The sequence below is a fragment of the Taudactylus pleione genome, unplaced genomic scaffold, assembly GCF_031769625.1.
Source record: "Taudactylus pleione unplaced genomic scaffold, aTauple2 ptg000259l, whole genome shotgun sequence".
In the NCBI taxonomy this organism is placed as follows: Eukaryota; Metazoa; Chordata; class Amphibia; order Anura; family Myobatrachidae; genus Taudactylus; species Taudactylus pleione.
Window position 1 is genome coordinate 3,026 of NW_028284661.1, and position 18,814 is coordinate 21,839.

Genomic DNA, 18,814 nt, shown 5'->3' on the forward strand with positions numbered 1-18,814 from the left:
GGGCGAGCACTTTCCCATCACAATGAGTGGTTCGCGCACGTGCATTGCGACTCATACGCATGCGCTGATTGCGAAAAATCGCTCAATGCGAGTGCAGCATAGCATCCGGGTCTGAATCAGGCCCTGTGTGTATAAGGTGTATATAATACATAAATACATTCTATGTGTATATTGGGGTCCCATTCCCAAGATATTTCATTATAATATGCAAATATTCCAAAATACGGAATATTCCGTTATCCAAAATACCCCTGGTCCCAAGCATTTTGGATAATGGAGACTCAACCTGTAACATCAATTGCAGCACCTCACTTTTCCCTTCCTCAAGGGCAGCAAATGGATAATCTCAAACAAAAAGGATAGGGGGCGCAGATAGTGTCGTCTTTTTTAAAACATTTAAAGATTTACTTTATCAATTGCAGGTACTGTACATCAGACATAATAAAAGCTAACATATTAGGCCTGTATGAAATCAGCACCAAACACTCAGTTTCCTGAACCGAGTCCCCCGTGGCAACCTCCATTAGGAGTTTGCAGACTAGTGATGTCATCGACCAGGGAAGGCACTTCAAGCGCACTTAAAGGATCTGTAAAGCTGGCACTCTGGGCCTGATTCAGACCCGGTCGCAAGCGCTGTGCGCTCGCAACTGGGTCGATGGTGGCCCAGAGTGCATGCGCACGATGTAGCCGGCTCCGTTGTGCGCATGCGCGAGACCCGGATAGCGACGGGCACTCCGTCGCTCCGGGTCTCGCACCAAAGGGGGCGTGCTGTCAATGTTGAGTGACAGCTAGCCCCCTTTGGTGGACCGGGGGGCCGGGGGGGGGTGGCTGCCCAGACAGAGGCGTTCCCATGAGAACGCCTACTGTCTGGGGGCGGCCCCACTGACATCACAAGTGATGTCAGTGGGAGAGCTTTCGGCTCTGTTAGAGCCGAAAACTCTCTGGGGCTTGTGGCCACGAGACCCTACCACAAGGGTCTCGTCGCAAGCCCGATGGTCAAGACCATCGCGACCATCATCATGGCCACTCGCTATAGCTGTGGGTGGTCACCCACAGCTATGTGAGCGGCCAGGAGGCCGTTCTTAAAAAAAAAAAAAAAAAAAAAAAAAAAAAAAAGGACCGGCCCTGATTCAGAGCGAGCACTCTGACAGAGCATCCGGCTCTGAATCAGGGCCTCTGTTCAGGAAGTGGGGGCATTGGCACCGACTTTATACTGACTTGTTTTCCTGATATGCTAGCTTCTATTATCTCTGATGTACCTGAAAATGATAAAGTAAATCATTCATCATTTCAAAAATACTACACTAAGGCGCTTGTTAATATTTCCCTACATCAGCTGCTACGTGGCATTACTACACCACCACATACACAACACCCCCTCACCCCAAGCTATAATTAATATGCATCCTATAACTTAATACACCCCCATACCACATAACGTCAATCCACTCAGGTGACATTAATACACCACACCCCTCAAATAACATTAATAAAACACCCTCACATAATTCACCCCACCCTCAGATAACATCAATACACCCCAAACCACATAATAAACCCAGCACTCCTCAAACAACATTAATAAACTCCCACCCACCCCACATAATATAATACACCCCCCACATATAATAATACACTCCAAGCTGAATGCCACCCCACACCACCGTCCATTGCGTCCCCCCCTCCTCAGTTACATACACATTCTCTAAAAGACTGTTGACACTTCCTGGCTGGCCCTTCTCCAGCCACTTAGGTGTCAGTCAGAAGTTGACTAGTAGCAGTCAGACACTGCAGCTTGGCTGAGGCTAGTACTACTCACCGGAGATGGTCGGTCTGTCTGTTCTCTAACCACAGTCCTGCGCTGGCCCCGACGCCGTGGGCCGCACTTTGCCGCTGCTATCAAATGTAGTAAGCGCTCCTGCCATAGCCCGAGTGGAGTCAGACGGCATTGTCAGGGATGGTGTGTGATGTCACACGCTGTCTCTTAAGGGGTCACGACACGCTCGGCACGCCCAGCGCTGCTCAATCCTGGCTTGCTGGCTGACAGTAGGTGGTGTGTGCATAAGCCTGAAAGCGGGGCACCCAGCGGGGGCAGGTGGAGCCGGCCAGCGGGGATTGAGACAGACAGTGACAGTTAAATCTTTAAAGGGCCAGTCAGAGAGGGAAAATGGTAGCAGGAGATCAGCGCGCCCACTCTGGCTGGCGCCGTTGCGCGGCCGCTCAGGTGGAACATGCCTAGAGCTGGCCCTGTCCAGAGGGTTAAAAATCCCATTGGTATTCTATTTTTGTTCTCATAAACGGATGTGAGTAAAACGCAAATACTTTAAACCTGTCCAATTACTAGGCCAAGAGTAACCTTATTTTACTGTCTTGTTTGCAATCATGTGTGTTTCTTAGATGAGTAAAAACACCAGAAACAGTTTGGTAGTTGTAAATAGTTTTTTAGATGTGTTTTGATTGTCAGAATGAGACCGGCTAACTAAAGTGCTGTGCCTGTTATATTTCATGGTGCAGCTTGTAGGTGGGTTGTATCATTCATCGCATATTTCATATGTGCGTATGCATGAATAGAAATGTAAGAGCTGTCCTTTGCGTTATGAGTACTTCTGGGTTTATGACCTGGGAGTCCTACTGCACATGCCCGGCCGTCGAACTGCGCATGTGCAAGCTGCTGGGGGATGAGGGGGGACACTTTGAGTTAAGGCTTCCCAAAAGGCAACGCCAGCACATTGCAGCCCCATAGATGTTAAGGAACTGCAGTGGCAGTTATACGTTTATTCTCTTGGTAAAGAATAATAGATATTTGTCTATTATGTGCGCCATTTATTCCATGAATACTTTCTAATTTTCCAGTTCTTACCACCGAAAAGCATCTCCGTAACATGATGCTACCACCTGGTGTACAGTGCTTGATTTACACCTTCGCATTCAGGCTATAAAGTTTCACGTCCGTCTTTTCAGAGCAGACTTTCTTCCCAACGTGGGAAAGGACAGGGCCAGACTGGCAGTTTTGGCAAATGCCAGAAGGGCCGAGGTTCTGATGGGCTTTATATTGTTTTACTTTATATTTGTATTATAAGAGTATAGACTAAGAAGTAGGAAGAGTCAGCAATAGAATGGACAGTAGTCTATATTAATTGTTAAAACGCCCCTCCAAATTAAAAAGTCTAGATCCTCCCCAGGTCAACAGTTAGAGGCTGAGCCATTCGGAGTCCTAGTCGTGTAGCTCCGCCTACTAGCGCTGCTCAAAGGAATGGATGTAAGGCACGATGTGACATTATGTCATTATGTTGCGCATACTAGGTGAGTAGCCAAGAGGAGGATCTCCGGAGCCAGACTCTGAGGTGTGCCTGTGTGCTTTAAATGTCACGGACAATTTTTAGCCCCAATCTGGCCTTGGGCAAGGAGATGGATTTTAATTCAGCCAGGTCTTCTTCCTTGAGAGCTTTTTACAAAACTCCTTTTGGGGAATGACTTCAAAACTGTTGACATATGTACATTACTGTGTCTTGCATCATTACCCTGTCTTCCGTAGCTTGCTCAGTGTTACAGTAATACCTCTTTCACACAGAAAATACAAAAAGCCCCATCTTTTACCCGACATTTGAAGCACAGGTCTTTTTGCCGGTCCCACTCTGTACCCCCTTTTACACAGAAAAGCATATTCCCAGATCAAACATTTGGACCCGATAATTTGTGGATCAGCCCGGGTATTTGTTCTGTGTGAAATGGTCAACCCAGGTCGCAATTCCTGGGACTTCAACCCGGGTTGACCCTTTCACACAGAAAGAGGACCCATGTTGATCCGCAAATTACCAGGTCCAAATGCTTGACCCAGGAATTTGCTGTTCTGTGTGAAATGGGTATTAGTCAGTCAGATACATTTAGTGGCAATGTGAATACATTTTTATACTACTTCCACTTCTGGACCTTTACTGTGCTCTGAGGAATGTAGGATAGTCTTTCCTTTGCACAATAGTCTTATACTCTTCCCAGGATTTGACATAGCACTCAATATTTTGTGACTTTTTGTGAATTTGCAGCAACAAAATCCATTTGCAATATACTTATCTGTCTGCTTCTTTTCTTTCCGTTAGGCTGTATCAAAGATGGTCTGGCAGAGTGTGCGGTTTGGATATCTAATTTTACAATGAGGACACATACACGGGGAGCTCCCACCGTGTTTTTCATATACCTCCTTTGTTGCATTGTCGTTCATGGCACAGGAGAGAGTACCAAAGCACAAATCCCATTCCTCAATGCAAAATATGACGGCTATCCTATGCTATACTTCTCAAAAGGCGAGGTGGAGGAGCTGCGTGCACAAGCAGAGGGCAGCCATCGACATATTGCATCACACATTAATGAGGCAGTTCACATTATGCTGACCAACCCCACGGAGTACCTTCCACCCTGGGATCCAAAGGATTTTTCAGCCAGATGGAATGAAATTTATGGCAACAACTTGGGAGCACTGGCAATGTTCTGTGTCTTGAATCCTGACCACACTGAAGCACTTGGCTTGGCAAGAGAGTATATGGAAAGAATGGCAGCTCAGCCTAGTTGGTATATTTTTTTTTTTTTAATTTATATTTTAATTCACTTTATAGTTTTAGTTGTTGTACAAAAACAAGCAATTGTCCATATTTTGATATAATATTAGTAGTGAGGTCACTGACTAAAGGTGCCTACACACCAGACGAACCTCGGGTCAGCCGTTCTATCTTCAGATCTTGCCTACAGCAGGTAAGATCTGTCAATCTCGTACGCAATCCATGGTTTATGCCTGAACAATATGTCGTAAGGACCCGCACTATGCCGACGTCATTTTTGACACAGATGCATTAACGGATCAATGAGGTCCATGCATCTGTGTTTAAGGTAAAAAAATATATATTTTTATTTTAAATGACGTGGCACTAAAGCACAACCAGTCCCGGGGTTATCAGAGCCGGTCCTGGCTGTGAAAATACAGGGTAAAAAAGACTTAGGGGTCCCCTGTATTTAGCACAACCAGCACTAGGCTCAGCTAAGCAGGTCCTGGTTTTGGAAATACAGGGGACAAAAACAGTAGGGGTCCCCTGTATTTTCCAGAACCAGTACCGGGTTCTTTCTAGCGGGGGGAGTAATGCCATAGTCAGGAGAACCCTTTCGCCGGATCCCCCGGCCAATGCATTACCCCAAACCTCTGGTCAGCCCAGGCCGGTGATCCCTGGGGAGGTGGGGACCCCCCCCAAAAGGGGTCCCCCTCTCCAGGGCACCCCTGGGCTGATGGACCAGGGCTATACCCGGCACCCTGGAGCGTTGGGTGCCGGGTTGATAGTGCAAATAAAAGAAGTAAAAATATTGACTTTTGCAGTAGAACTACAGGTCCCAGCAAGCCTCCCCCACATGCTGGTACCTGGAGAACCACAAGTACCAGCATGCAGGGCATTACGGGCCTGCTGGTACCTGTAGTACACCTGCAAAAGAAATGTAACAAAAGACAGTACACACACCATGAATGTACAGTTTTATTAACACATACATGCACACTGACATTCACACTTACTGTCACACCTACTCTCCTAGTCTCCCTGTAGCCATTCACGTCCACTGATACCTGTAAATAAAAAAAATAATCCATACTCGCCTTTTTCTCGCATGGATCACGTCCTCTTCTATCCATGATCTACGCAATATAAAAAACAAACAAATTGACCCGGACCAACTAACAGGTACTGTCCTCCAAGGACAGTACTTACTGAATGACTGCTCAGCCGCTGGATTTCACTTTAGAAATCCCGGTGCTGAGAGGCAAGCCTTACGCCTCTTAGCCAACGAGCGGTTCCCACCATTGAAGTCAATGGTGAGAACCACTAAGAAAACTTTAGCGGTTCTCACCATTGACTTCAATGGTGGGAACCGCTAAGAGGCGTAAAGCTGGGTCCACACGTAAAGCTTTTCAGTCCAACCATCCAACTAGTTGATTGGTTGGAATGAAAATCTGGTAAGGTATGAAAGCCAATGACAATTGGCAATTTGCTCCCAAACGCCGGAAAATGGACAAAAACTGTTGTTTGAACAAATTGTTTAGATCAAACATTTAACAAATTTGTCTGACGACCATTTTCATTTGTTTTCTGGCATTTAGGAGCAAATTGCTGATCATCAGTTACTCCCATACGTTACCAGATTTTCATTCCAACCAATCAACTAGTTGGATGGTTGGACAGAAAATCTTTGTGTGTACCCAGCTTAAGGCTTGCCTCTCTCTGCCATTGTGTGTGATCTTATTGACATTGTGGTTATACAGGATGTGATGATGTTTTCCTCAATTTAAGTGTCCTCAAAAGTAATGAATGATCTACTCCACTTTATTAGTGGTAAATTCAATCCAATATATATACTGTTTCTACTTCAGGGTCCATAGGGGGTCCACAGGGTTGACCTTGGGGTATAGGTTGGGAACCAAATCCGGGCACCACGCAGTTAAAGCTTTTAGCTCCCAGGATGCACTTGGGTCCACTCTCCCTATAACCCCACCCCCAGCCAGAGGCACCTCAGTTTAAGTTGTGCCCGGCCGGAGTCGGGTCACCGTTTAGTGCAGTGGGGAGCTGATTAGCAGCCCCTAAGCTATATATTTTTTTCTAAGTACAGAGTTTTTTATTTTTACTTTGGACTTTCAGAGCGGCAGCGTCGGACTGTCCATAGGACGTCTAAGCTGCCGCTCCGTCGCCCCGCCGGCGCTGAGACGCCAGTACAGATCTGGGGATCTCAGCGGGACCCCAGAGTCTGTACTAGCCGGACTCTGCGGGCGCCCAGGACTGCTGCCGGATCTACGGGGAGCAGGTAAGGTCGCGGATCACCGCTTGCGGTGATCTGCGCATTTAATATGCAGTCCTGTGCCTCCGGTCTCCGGGGACAGACCGGAGGCGCCGGCAGTGGCGGCGGGCCCCCCATACCCCGTGTGTCCACTAGACCACCAGGGACTTACTGATCGGCGCTGGGAGCCGGCGTCCCGGGAGGTTAATAGCCGGCCAGGGGAGGAAGCTTTCCCTGTTACAGCGGCTCCTCCCCTCAGCTCAGCGCGCCTTTCAGTATGTATAGTCTGGCGTCGCTGAGCTGCTTCCTCCGCGGGCCACGCTTCTTCTGAGGTCTCCAGCGGCCATTTTCTTGTGGTGCAGCGGCAGAGCTCTGGAGATGGCAGTGAGTCCAGTCCCCCTGCGTACCTCACCATCAGGTCAGTGTACACAGCGCTGTAGCCTTCCCAGACACTGAATCTGGGTAAGTTGAATGCAGTGTAATAGTGCAGTATATTATGACATGTTTATGTATATATGTATATATCTGCATGGTATGTGACTTATGCTAGTGCTGACTGTCTGTATTTAATTCTCTCACCTGTCAGTGTATATCTATCCCTTTTCCTTATCTGCCCTAATACAGCTGTACTTAGGGTGGTTCTGAGACCTCACATTTATATACTCGTTGATATTTGTGAGGTTTGTCACATACTGTTGCGTGCTGCACGTTGCCACATTTTCGTTGGAACTGTGTGTTGCATACGCTGAAAATGGGTCCCTGCGGCTAATTTTAGCATCAGTCAGGACCAGTATAGCACTGCTTGATATTTCCGCCAAAATTGGTCAGATATGTCTGACCAGGAGAGAGTGCGTTATACGGCCCCCATTTTTGCTATCCTGCAAGTCATGTGCTGCAGGTGTTAGTGCGGAGGATTTAACTCATAAAGGGTTCTGTGTGTGGCGTCATCTGGTGCCGGCCCCTTTCACGACCCCCTTGGGCGGTTTGTTTTCTCGGGATCCTCTCAATTGCGGATCGCCGGGTGGGCCCCATTGTTGTACCTCACCTGGGGGTTACTTCACCATACTGCCCTTTTCATCTCAGGGTATCTCGCAGTTTCTTGCACTCTTCCCCTGTGACACAGGCTACCGCTCCCTGCAGGGTTTTTTCGCAGTATATGAATTCCCCCTGGTGCCACAATAGTCTGTCATTCCCCTTTGCAGGGATTACCACAGCCACCCTGGGTGGTGTCGTTTTCTACGAAACGCAAATTGGCGTGGTTGACACCCTGTGGTTACTTCCCAGTTGGCTCTGCGTGAACTGGATACTGTTTTGGGCTCTTTCCCTCTTACACGGGGGAAGCCTATTTCAAGTATTATTATCCCTGCTTTAGGGCTGGTGGCAGGTCCATTCTGGTTAGAGTGAATGTTGACCTGCACCTGTATCATACACCATCAGTATTGCGTGCCTTCTGGTTCCCTGTTGCTGACTAGCGGGGGGATCGCATGGCGGGACTCTGGCTGTTGTCAGTTATGAGGTATTACAACAGTGTTTGGCCTCCTGTCCCAAATTCCCTGAGGGTCATCACGAGCCCCTCATGGGGTGGATGGGCGTGTTACTCGTCGGATTACAGACGTTACTACGCATCCCATTCCTGCGTGGTCGGATTCTTCTGATCCGTAGGTGGTAACTCTGCCTGAAATCAGTATACTCGCTTTCAGGGGTTGTTACCCATCCTACCATGGCTATAGCATGGTTGGTTAATACTATTGCATACTGAGCTGATGCATTTGTAATGTTTTTTCCCCACCAACACGTCTGGGGTTCAAATGTAGTTAGTCGCTCACGTAATATATGCAGTTGTCATAGGTGGACATGCCTATATTGGATACCAGTCTCCTAACTTTCAGAGTTCCGGCTGCGACTGTATCCTCCGTAATACCCTATGGCTGCGCTCTGGGAATGCAGAGGTGCAGATACCATCTATAGGGTAGATCTGGTTGGGTCCTGACCTTGACAGTGGCAGTACAAATTTCCCGCCTTCAGCTATGTCCACTACAGGGCTTCAGACTAAGTCTGTTAAGTCTTTTTGTCCTCTGGGTCAGCCTAAAGGTCTGTTTCTTCAACCGAGCAGGCCTGGACTGCCAGCCGATCCTGCTTCTGAACCTACGGATATATCGTCAGCATGACGAGACAGGCCTACCACTGGGAGATGGCCATTTTCTCAGTTCGCCCGGTACTAGTGTCTAGTTGCCGCGGCTACGTGGGTAGGAGGGTACGCCCTCTCTTTGCTCAGGCGGCCTATTTCCATGTGATGGTGCGCAGGCCCTTATTCGGACCCGAACAGGGCCTTACGAATCCAGAAAGCTATACAGTTGTTGGGGTAAGCAGAGCTAATTGGGCCATCCCCACTTTCTCAGCGAGGGACTGGTTGTTCTGCTTTCTTTCTGGTGCGGTGGCTGAATGGTCCTCTTTAGTCTCTATTCCCTGAACCAGTTCCTAAAGCTACCTGGGCTCAGGAGGCAATCCCTATGCTCCATCATACTATGTTTGGAACCTGGGGACTTTATGGTATCACTGGATATACAGGATGCGTGCCTACGGGTACTTACAGAGACCTTGCCTCAGCATGGACTGAGGTTTGCTGTATCACAGCACTTACGGTTTTTCGGGCTCTGCCTGTTGGGACTGTTCTCAGCCCCTCGGGGGTTTACCAGCGTTTTGGATTTTCTGACAGTTCTTCTGTTCAGTATATCCCAATGCTCCTGTACCTGGATGGCCGCCTGCTCTTAGCAGGATCGCTGGGGTACTTTACAGCCGGGTCAGGTTGACTGTGGCTTCTTCAGGGTGCAGACGTTTAATCAATGGGGAAAAAGTCCTCCCTGCATCCCTCTCTGGGTATTCTTCACCTAGGAGCCCTGCTGGATTCTCAGAAGCTGAGAATTCTTCTGGCCTAAGACGGCATCTCCACTCTTCCATTAGGAGTACATGGATGTCTGCGCAGTCGACATATGTCTTTGCACTCTGGGATGCATGGTTCACTATTCAGTGTCTGCCTTTGGAAGGGTGGAATGGGCTTAGTTCCATTCCAGGCCTTTCCATAATTGGCTTATCTCCAGATGGAACAAGTTTTTTTCTGTCTGATCACTGTTCAAACGATGCTGCTCTCCCCGGAGGCAAGTCGGTCCCTTTTCGGGTGACTATGACCATCTCGTCCAGGGTATTCTTTGCTAAGGACAGTATCTGGTTCGCATCCATTTCAGTGCAATTGGATGTCTGTCGATTCCACCCTGTCAATTAACTTGTTGGAACTTTAGCCTGTCTTGGGCCTTCACTCTGGCATAGCCCATGTTTCCCGGTGAACCTGAAAAAGTTCAGTCCGACAGGGTCAGAACAGTGGCTTCCTTTTTAGCAATACTGTTCGTTGGGTGGCAATGTCAGGTATGTCATACATTCGGACATTGTCTGAGGGTCTCCTCCCGACCATCTCGACAGTGTTCATTTCAGGTGCTCTCCATTGGGAAGCGGGAGTCCTCAGCCGCCACGACGTGCATCCCGGGGACTAGTCTCTTCCCCAAGAGAGGTTTCATCTCCTGGTGAGCAGGGGGGGGGGCCCTTCTGAGGTGACACTCATGGCCTTCTGACTCTATCACACTATGGTGTTACAGTCCAACGCTGGGTATTCTGAAGCAACCTTCAGTGACTCTTTGTCGGTGAAGTGGTTCTTCCAATTTGCGTACCTGTGTTCTCCAGTCTCCATTCTTCCTCGAGGGAAGTGTTTCAATCGAGACACAGATGCTTTCCTGCTGGTGGCTCCTGATTGCCCCAGATGTCAGGGGTACTTGGTTTTTCGGAGTCTCTCCATCGATACTCCATTCCTGATGCTTCACTGCCCAGACCTGTTGTCTCAGGGTCCTGGGGTTTGCCTTGGACCTGGGTTGTTTGTCTTTGACTGCGTCCCTACAGTGGTCTTACGGCTTCCCTGGCTTTGTCATCGTTGGAATGATTAGAGCACATGGATCAGCTTTTGCTGGGACCTACCACAAACTGTGGCAGCCATAATTCTTATGGTATTATACCTATCGATACGATCCTCTGGTGTCCAGGATTTCCAGATATTCTGGCATTCCTTCCGGCTGGCTTGGGTTTCACCCTCGGCCTGGCCTTCCTGACAGGGCAGATCTCTACACTGTCAGTATGATTAGGATATGGAATTGCTCCGCTCTGATATCCAGTTCATCCTTTGGAGTGTTTTCTGGATTATGCCTCCATTTGTCCTCCCTAGAGACTCCTTGGGAGTTAGTAGTGGTTCTTCGTTAACTCCGGGGAAGGTTAATGGAACCGCTGGTTGTGATAGCCATTACATGGTCTATTGCTTTGGCTTTCTCTCTTTCTATCAGGGAGTTTATATCAACCAGATGAGTGTCGGAATTGGGAGCGTTCTCAGGTGGCTCCCTCTTCTGGAGGGCATCTTGTCAGGGTGTGAGTTGCTCTCACCCTGTGTTTCTTCTTAGTGATTTTCAGGTTCCATATTATTCTGGAACTTATGGTGCGGCCATTCAGTCCCCAGTCCTCTCGGCTGGTGTGGCCTCATTGACTGTGGTCCGGCCTCTGTGGATTTATGTGATCCATTCAAGTTCCTGACGGAAATCGGACTCCTTATTGGTGGTCTGAGATTTCTGGTTTTAACAGGAAAGGATGGCCGGCCTATGGCCATATGTTGGCTGGACGGCCTCGTATGTCTTCTTCAGGGGCCTACCCATGGGTAGGCCTTTCTGTTGTTGCTGCTTGTTTTTTCTCCGGCCATGTAACCTTCGTGGGTGGCTCGCTGTGGCGCCTTGGCTGGTTTGCCTTGCTAGGTGGCCACGTGGTCTTCTGTCCACACTTTTTTAAGGTTCTAGGCATTGTTTTCCTTTGCCTCTCAGGATGCTTCCTTTTTGGGCGGCGGATTCTCCTCTCAGCACAGGAGCGTCCCCTCCCTTGGTTGAACTGCTTTGGGACATCCCCAAGGTCAACCCTGTGGACTCCCTATGGACCCTGAAGTAGAAAACAAGAGATATGGTAAGAACTTACCTTTGTTATCTCTGTTTCTACGAAGTCCATAGGGTCCACAGGGCGCCCGCCCTGACACACCTGGCTTCAAATGGGCTGTGTGACTGGTCACCGGTTTTCCGTCTCCCATTTCTGTGAGTATGGTTATCGAGTGTTCCAGTTTTCTCTCTTTTTCTCTCCTCCTCTGGCCTTTGGCTACTTACAAACTGAGGTGCCTCTGGCTGGGGGTGGGGTTATAGGGAGAGTGGACCCAAGTGCATCCTGGGAGCTAAAAGCTTTAACTGCGTGGTGCCCGGATTTGGTTCCCAACCTATACCCCAAGGTCAACCCTGTGGACCCTATGGACTTCGTAGAAACAGAGATAACAACAAAGGTAAGTTCTTACCATATCTCTTGTTATATATGCTACAGTATGAGAGGTTTTTCTTTTTTCTTCTTTGATATACTGAGACCTAAAGAACTACATATATGCTTTCACTTTCCACCAGTGCATTGTAATTTTTATATTGCAATCATCCACTACGATAAGTAATGATACATTAATTAGCTGCTCAGTGGTAAATTTTACATTGTAGCCTACAAAGTATTGATCTATTAATCCTATGCTGATTTGACATATAAGAGAGAATTGATTTAAACCTTACACTATAATTTTTCACTTACTGTAATAACCTCATTGTGGGACATGTGGGATATTCTCTTGCATACCTTATACTTTATAAATCCGCTTCAATGTAAACCTAACCCTAAATGCACCCTAACCCTAATCTAACCATAACCCTAATTGCAGCCTTACCCTAAAATTGGCTGTTCCCATTCACAATGACGACGTTATGTAGGTGTCAGCATGTGGTATGTTGACATTCTAAACATAATTGGCCTGAGAGAAAATACATTTTCTGAGGCACTTTTATAAAATGTGTTAATGTAACTATATAATAGCTATACACTCACAATACATTCAAAGGTACTATACAGTATGTGCCAATAGCAACATTATTTTAAAAAACTTTCTGTAAATCTAAGAAATGGAGTATGCTGTTATATTACTTAATTGCCAGAAATTATAATTCACACAACACCTGAGATACATATTTTGCTCAGAAAGCACTTCATCATCAAGCAGAATCCCATATATGTTTACACCATAAGTGTCTGATGACTTGAAACAGATAATATATCAATTGTTTATAGTAACACAAGGTTAGCATAGAAAGAAAAGATACACAAATTGCGTGCTAGATTTGTACTGTTCCACCTTGTGCCAAAAGACAGTGAACGGCTAAATGAATGTGCTTTATGGCAAGTCAGTATGTGTATAAAGTAACTGTAGCTGCTGTTAGCCCAAAATGTGTCTTAAAGAGACCATTTATAGTGTTAATGAGTACAGATGAAATAGTGTGTAGACTAATTTCTGCGATGGTGGTGCAGAGTAATGACGTGGGAAGGATGCACAAATGTGGTATCAAAAATAATATCCACAGTAATCTAAATTAATTTACATATAGCTGAGAGAAAGTGAATCAATATTACAAATCAATTACATATACGCAAAATATGGTAGGCATACAATGATATGTAAAGTGTTAATTATACAGAGGTGAAGGGTTAACGTGTTACTGGAGTGGTGAGCTGGAAATGGAAACCGTAAATATCTAAGGTCTACCCGGGTGAAACCAAGTAAATATAAATTGAAATGTCCTGACTGTCTCACCAACATCCAGACCAAAACCCTGGACCTAGAAACTTGAAAATTGGGGAGTATATTCCTTTCATGATGTGTAGGTGAACACTAAGAAGGGATTTTTTGAAATTGGAATCCTAAGGGGGTGAAAGATTAAAATGTTTTCTCCCTGTGTGCAATGTCCTGACTGACTGTCTCATCGTGACTGTAGCACTATTCATATTCAAACACAAACTGTCATCCCAAGTGCTGCCACACATCACTGGCAGTTGGTGTGGCTCCCCTATTTGAATAGTGTGGGAAGGAAATGTGTTACTACTGTATACAGTAGAAGTGAGGGAGGGGAATGTGTTATTACAATGGTGAGGAAGGGGAATGTGTTATTACAGTGGTGAGGGAGGGATTGTGTTTCTACACTGGTGAGGGAGAATGCTGAATGTTACAACATGGGTGAGGGAGGGGAATGTGTTACTACAGTGGTGATAGGAGAATGTTACTACACAGGTGAGGGGGGTAATGTGTTACTACAGAGGTGGTGGGGGTGTTACTACAGAGGTGAAGGAGTGGCATGTGGTTCTGCAGGTGTGAGGGAATGAATGTATTTCTACACAGGTGAGGGAGTGGAATGTCTTGCTATAGCACTGATGCATTACAGTACTATAGAGGTGAAGTACTAATGTGTTACTGGAGTGGTGAGATGGAAACCGTAAATACCTAAGTGCTACCCATATGAAACTGGGTAAATCAGCTAGTTTCCAACTATCCCTATCTTATCTACCCCATCATATCTATATATAATACTGAAGTGCCAAAAGTCATGGGATTGTAGTATGTAAAGGTAATGGAAGGTGGTGCCACTGTACTGTGACATCTTGGAAATGCCCAGATCTGTATTAGTTATACCTCTTTTTCCACCAAAATCCCTGGTCGGACCTGGGTTTTCTGACATGGGTCCAACTCAGGTCAGACACGGTTTAAACAGCACCATTGATCTGGGTTATTCTCAGGTCAGCCCAGTTCACACTGAACCTGGGTCTGCCCTGCTAAACTTGTGAGGTCATAAAAAGTGGGAGGTGACTGATCCACAACCACCAATCGGCTCATTTTAGGCATGACCCAGGTCTGATAACCCGGGTTGCGCCATTTACACTGCACCATTACCCAGGTCCATCCTGGGTCCGACCCTGGTAGCTACCTGGGTTGGATTGCTGGATCGCTGGACCCAGGTTATCTTTCAGGGACCCTTTTACACTGAGCGGTGACCTGGGTAGACCCAGGTTTTTGCTCTGTTGTAAAAGGGGTATTAGTAAGCTGACCTCTCATGAGTCAGTTAAAAAAAAAAGCTGGCTAGGCTGCTCATGGCAAGGCGACGTGAAATATCAGCTCCAAAGGGGCAGGAGAGTGGGTGCCCGACAGATGGGACATTCCATTTCCAAAGTTGTGCGGACATTCAACATTTCTCGATCTACAGTGTCATGTGTACCAGGAATACCTCATGGAAGGCTTTACCACACACCGTGGCAAATGGGTGCTTAATGATTGTGACCAGCTGCGTCTGGCCAGAGTTGCCCATGGTAACAGAAAAGTGACACTGGCTCAAATCACATCCACATTCAATGCAGGAGGTAGCAGACTCATATCCAGCAGGTCAGTGCAGCTGACCTGTTGTTGCCATGGTGTATGCCCTGTGACATGAAACTGTCTTCCGCAACCTCACCTTTGTAGCAGAGTTGGCTGTTCCTCATCCTTTTTAAGCCTCCTACACAGCGATCTCTGTTTTCAGTTTATGACTCTTTCAGCCTACATGAAAATGATGATCATTATCCTCCGTTTGGTATGACTGAGTAATCATACACCTGACTATAATCCTACAAAATTCCTGACCTTTTGCAAGTGTACCTTGAAGAATTGATGCTGCTTTGAAGATAAAGGCTGGTCAAACCAAGAATTGATTTTAACTTAGATTTCTCCTCTGTTCATTCACTTTGCATTTTGTTAATTGATATAAAAAAAAATACTATTAAACCTTCTTTATTTTTGCAAGCATTCTTACTTTGCAGCATTTTTTTCACTGTGTGTGTGTGTGTGTGTGTTTATAATATATATATATAATACACAAATTTCTTTCAATACATTTCCTTTTATACCACAGTTATTATGTATGTCATCTTGTTAAAATCTAAGCAATATGCATGACCTATTGTTTACTCTCTCTGCAGGCTAGTGAAAGATGCTCCCTGGGACGAGGTTCCCCTGGCACACTCTCTTGTGGGCTTTGCCACTGCCTATGACTTCCTGTATTACTCTTTTACTAAACACCAAAAGGAGAAGTTCCTAGAAGTTATTGCAAATGCTTCAGGACAAATGTATGAAGCATCGTACAGGAGAGGATGGGGGTTTCAGTATATCCATAACCATCAACCTACCAACTGTGTAGCATTGCTAACTGGAAGCTTGGTCATGATGAATCAAGGTACGTGGAAATAAATGCCAGTATTCATGCTAAATTCCAAAGTTGTTTTTTTTCTAATAGGTAGTAACTATGATCTGTCTTATTTTGTCTTCTTAATATGTTGGGCAACATTGCATATAGTTTTGTTCAGCAGCATCTCCTACCTGCTGTCCTTCCAGTGTAAACATTCAAACAACATTTAGGGTCGTGTTCAATTAGAGGCGAAAAGCCGTAATCTGCAAAAAAAAAGTTTAGTCTATTGACGTTTTTCGCCTGTTTGGAACTAATCCACAAATTCAATTCCAGACGGAATTTGCCTAAGCGGAAAGTCAATGCAATGTAATAGGCGAAAAAGTATCTCCTAAGAATAGCAGGTGAAAAGAAGTGCAAAATCTTTATTTTGGGGTGTAAACATGGAGAAATGACCCAGAACCCTTGATTCAGTCCCCCAAAGGACAAATCTTGCAAAAATAGCAAAAAAAACAACCTAAGAACACCCCAAAAAAGTACTTTATTTTTTCGGGCGAAAAGTTAAAAGTGGGGGGACAAGCATAAAAACTAGTGAAATAGACTTCCTGAGGGTCAGGTGTTTTTAGGATTGCAGGTGCGTTTTTGACGTTCTTTAAAAGTTCACTTTGGAGACCTAAAAATATGCTAGCACCCATTTTCAAGTACTCCAAATTTGACTAGATGCTTGTTTTCACCAAAAAATACTGCTTTATGCCATTCTTCACCACTTATGCAAAGACTCTAATAAGAAGCAATTTAAACAACTTAAGTACCCCAAACACTCTTATTAGGGCTATTAGTACACATCTACATTGTTTCCCTATGTTAGTGCATCTTTTTTGGGGTACAGACTGATCTCCCCACTTCTGACAATACTTTCCGCCTGATCCGCATTCGCCGCTTTCCGTTTTTTCGCGTGTTTAGAAATTGAATGGGGTGAAAAGTTTTCACCTGTAAAACAGGCGAAGGAGGCGGAAAGTCGGACAGGCTAAACTTGTCCGACTTTTCGGCCTCTAATTGAATACGGACTTAAGTCTTAATTTGTTGTAATAATATCAACATCTGTTACCTCAGGAGGTGTGGACTACTTGCTCGTCTGTGCAGCCAGCTTGTGTGCATACGCAGGATCCCGCACATGCGCATAAATTGACAAGCAGCCCAAGCTTCTAGGGACTGCATCAGGTGCAGCCCTTACAAGCCAGATAGGGCAGCAGTTATAGCAGGGGAGTGGCTTTCCATTGGATGCTCTCATTGCTAATTGCTGTCCGAATTGGCAGTCCCAGGGGGAGAAAACACCTCCCCGTGGGACTGCATGTCCGGCTGTGATTAGCAGGAAGTGCTTCCAATGGGAAACCACTCTCACCAGGCTGTCTGTCACTAGGCTGTCTAATTTTACTGGGGGTAACATTTGCACTAGGTTTTTAATATTGCAAAGATGCATCAAAACCATTTAGTTCATGGTTTTGGTATAGCCGAAATCTGGCAGTGGTTAATTTTCATTTCTAATGTTCTGTGCTTCACCAAAAGCCAAGGGATTGAACAGTTTGATGAGCAATGTGATGTTTAAATGAACATAAACAAATATGAAAAGCTTGCTGGACAGCATATGCCAGTCTGCTCTAGTGCTCTGTACTAGATGTACATGAACGTGCTGGATAAGTCTGAGCAGCATGCTGTACAAGGCACCACCTAAACCGTGCCTCTGCCTGTGCACCACTTTGGATATGTTACACACACCGTTCCCTGCCATTAGATAGGGGTTGGGTACGGGATGCCAGCGGTCAGAATCCCGATCCTTGCATCCCGCAGGGTTAGGATACCGACACTTGTTGATAAGTATCCAAACCTTAACCCTCTTTCCTCCCCCCCAGTGCCTAAACCTAATCCTAGCCCTACCCTTAGTGCCTAACCCTAACCCTCCCCCAAACTTCACTACTTACCGTCGGGTTTCCGTGGATTTTGACTAGTTTCCGGCATTCTTGGCGCCGGAATCCCGACAGCCGGGATTGAAGCTACATCTTTTAGATGGCAACTACACAGTACTCTGTATAGAACTGTCTGTACTGTGCATTGACTTTCACTTCCCCTGAAGATCTTGGTGATGTGGTTTCTGGAGTTTCTCTAAAGGAGATAGAGCCCCTATAGTAAAACTCAAATAGGCTTTCCACACACTGCCCTTCGTTTTAGAGCATGTGATAACTAAATCTTTTGCTCATGAGACATTGGGGCAGATGTATGAATCTCTGGAAAGTGATAAACGACCAACCAATCCGCTCCCAGCTGTCATGTTACAGGCTGTGTTTAAAAAATGACAGTTGGGAGCTGATTGGTTGGTCGCTTATCACTCTGCACTTTATCACTTCCCAGAGCTTCATACATCTGGCCCATTGTATATAGATGCACTTTAGCTGGTAAGGAGGGCTTCATAAGGTACATCCATAGCCAAAAGTTTTGAGAGTGACACAAGTATTGATTTTCACAGTCTGCTGCTTCAGTTTTTATGATGGCAATTTGCATATATCCAGAATGTCATGTATAGTGATCAGATGAATTTGCCATGACAATGAACTTAATCCCAAAAAACATTTCCACTGCATTTCAGTCCTGCCACAAAATGACCAGCTGACATCATGTCAGTGATTCTCTCGTTAACACAGGTGAGTGTTGACGAGGACAAGGCTGGAGATCACTCTGTCATGCTGATTGAGTTAGAATAACAGACTGGAAGATTTGAAAGGAGGGTGGAGCTTGAAATCATTGTTCTTCCTCTGTTAACCATAGTTACATGCAAGGAAACACGTGCAGTCATCATTGCTTTGCACAAAAATGGCTTC

At 46.0% G+C, this 18,814-nt stretch overlaps 1 protein-coding gene across 2 annotated transcripts in view; it reads left to right on the forward strand.

The window, feature by feature from the left end:
* The first annotated feature begins 4,080 nt into the window (after window positions 1–4,080).
* DSE (dermatan sulfate epimerase) overlaps window positions 4,081–18,814 on the forward strand; it is a 42,521-nt gene continuing 27,787 nt past the window's right edge. The window contains exons 1-2 of one of the 2 annotated variants that reach the window (XM_088480957.1): window positions 4,081–4,566; window positions 15,739–15,992. In XM_088480957.1, coding sequence (XP_088337083.1) covers window positions 4,151–4,566; window positions 15,739–15,992 — 670 coding nt within the window. In that variant the 5' untranslated portion in view covers window positions 4,081–4,150. The remainder of the gene's footprint in view (window positions 4,567–15,738; window positions 15,993–18,814) is intronic. The other variant, XM_088480958.1, reaches the window with a different exon arrangement.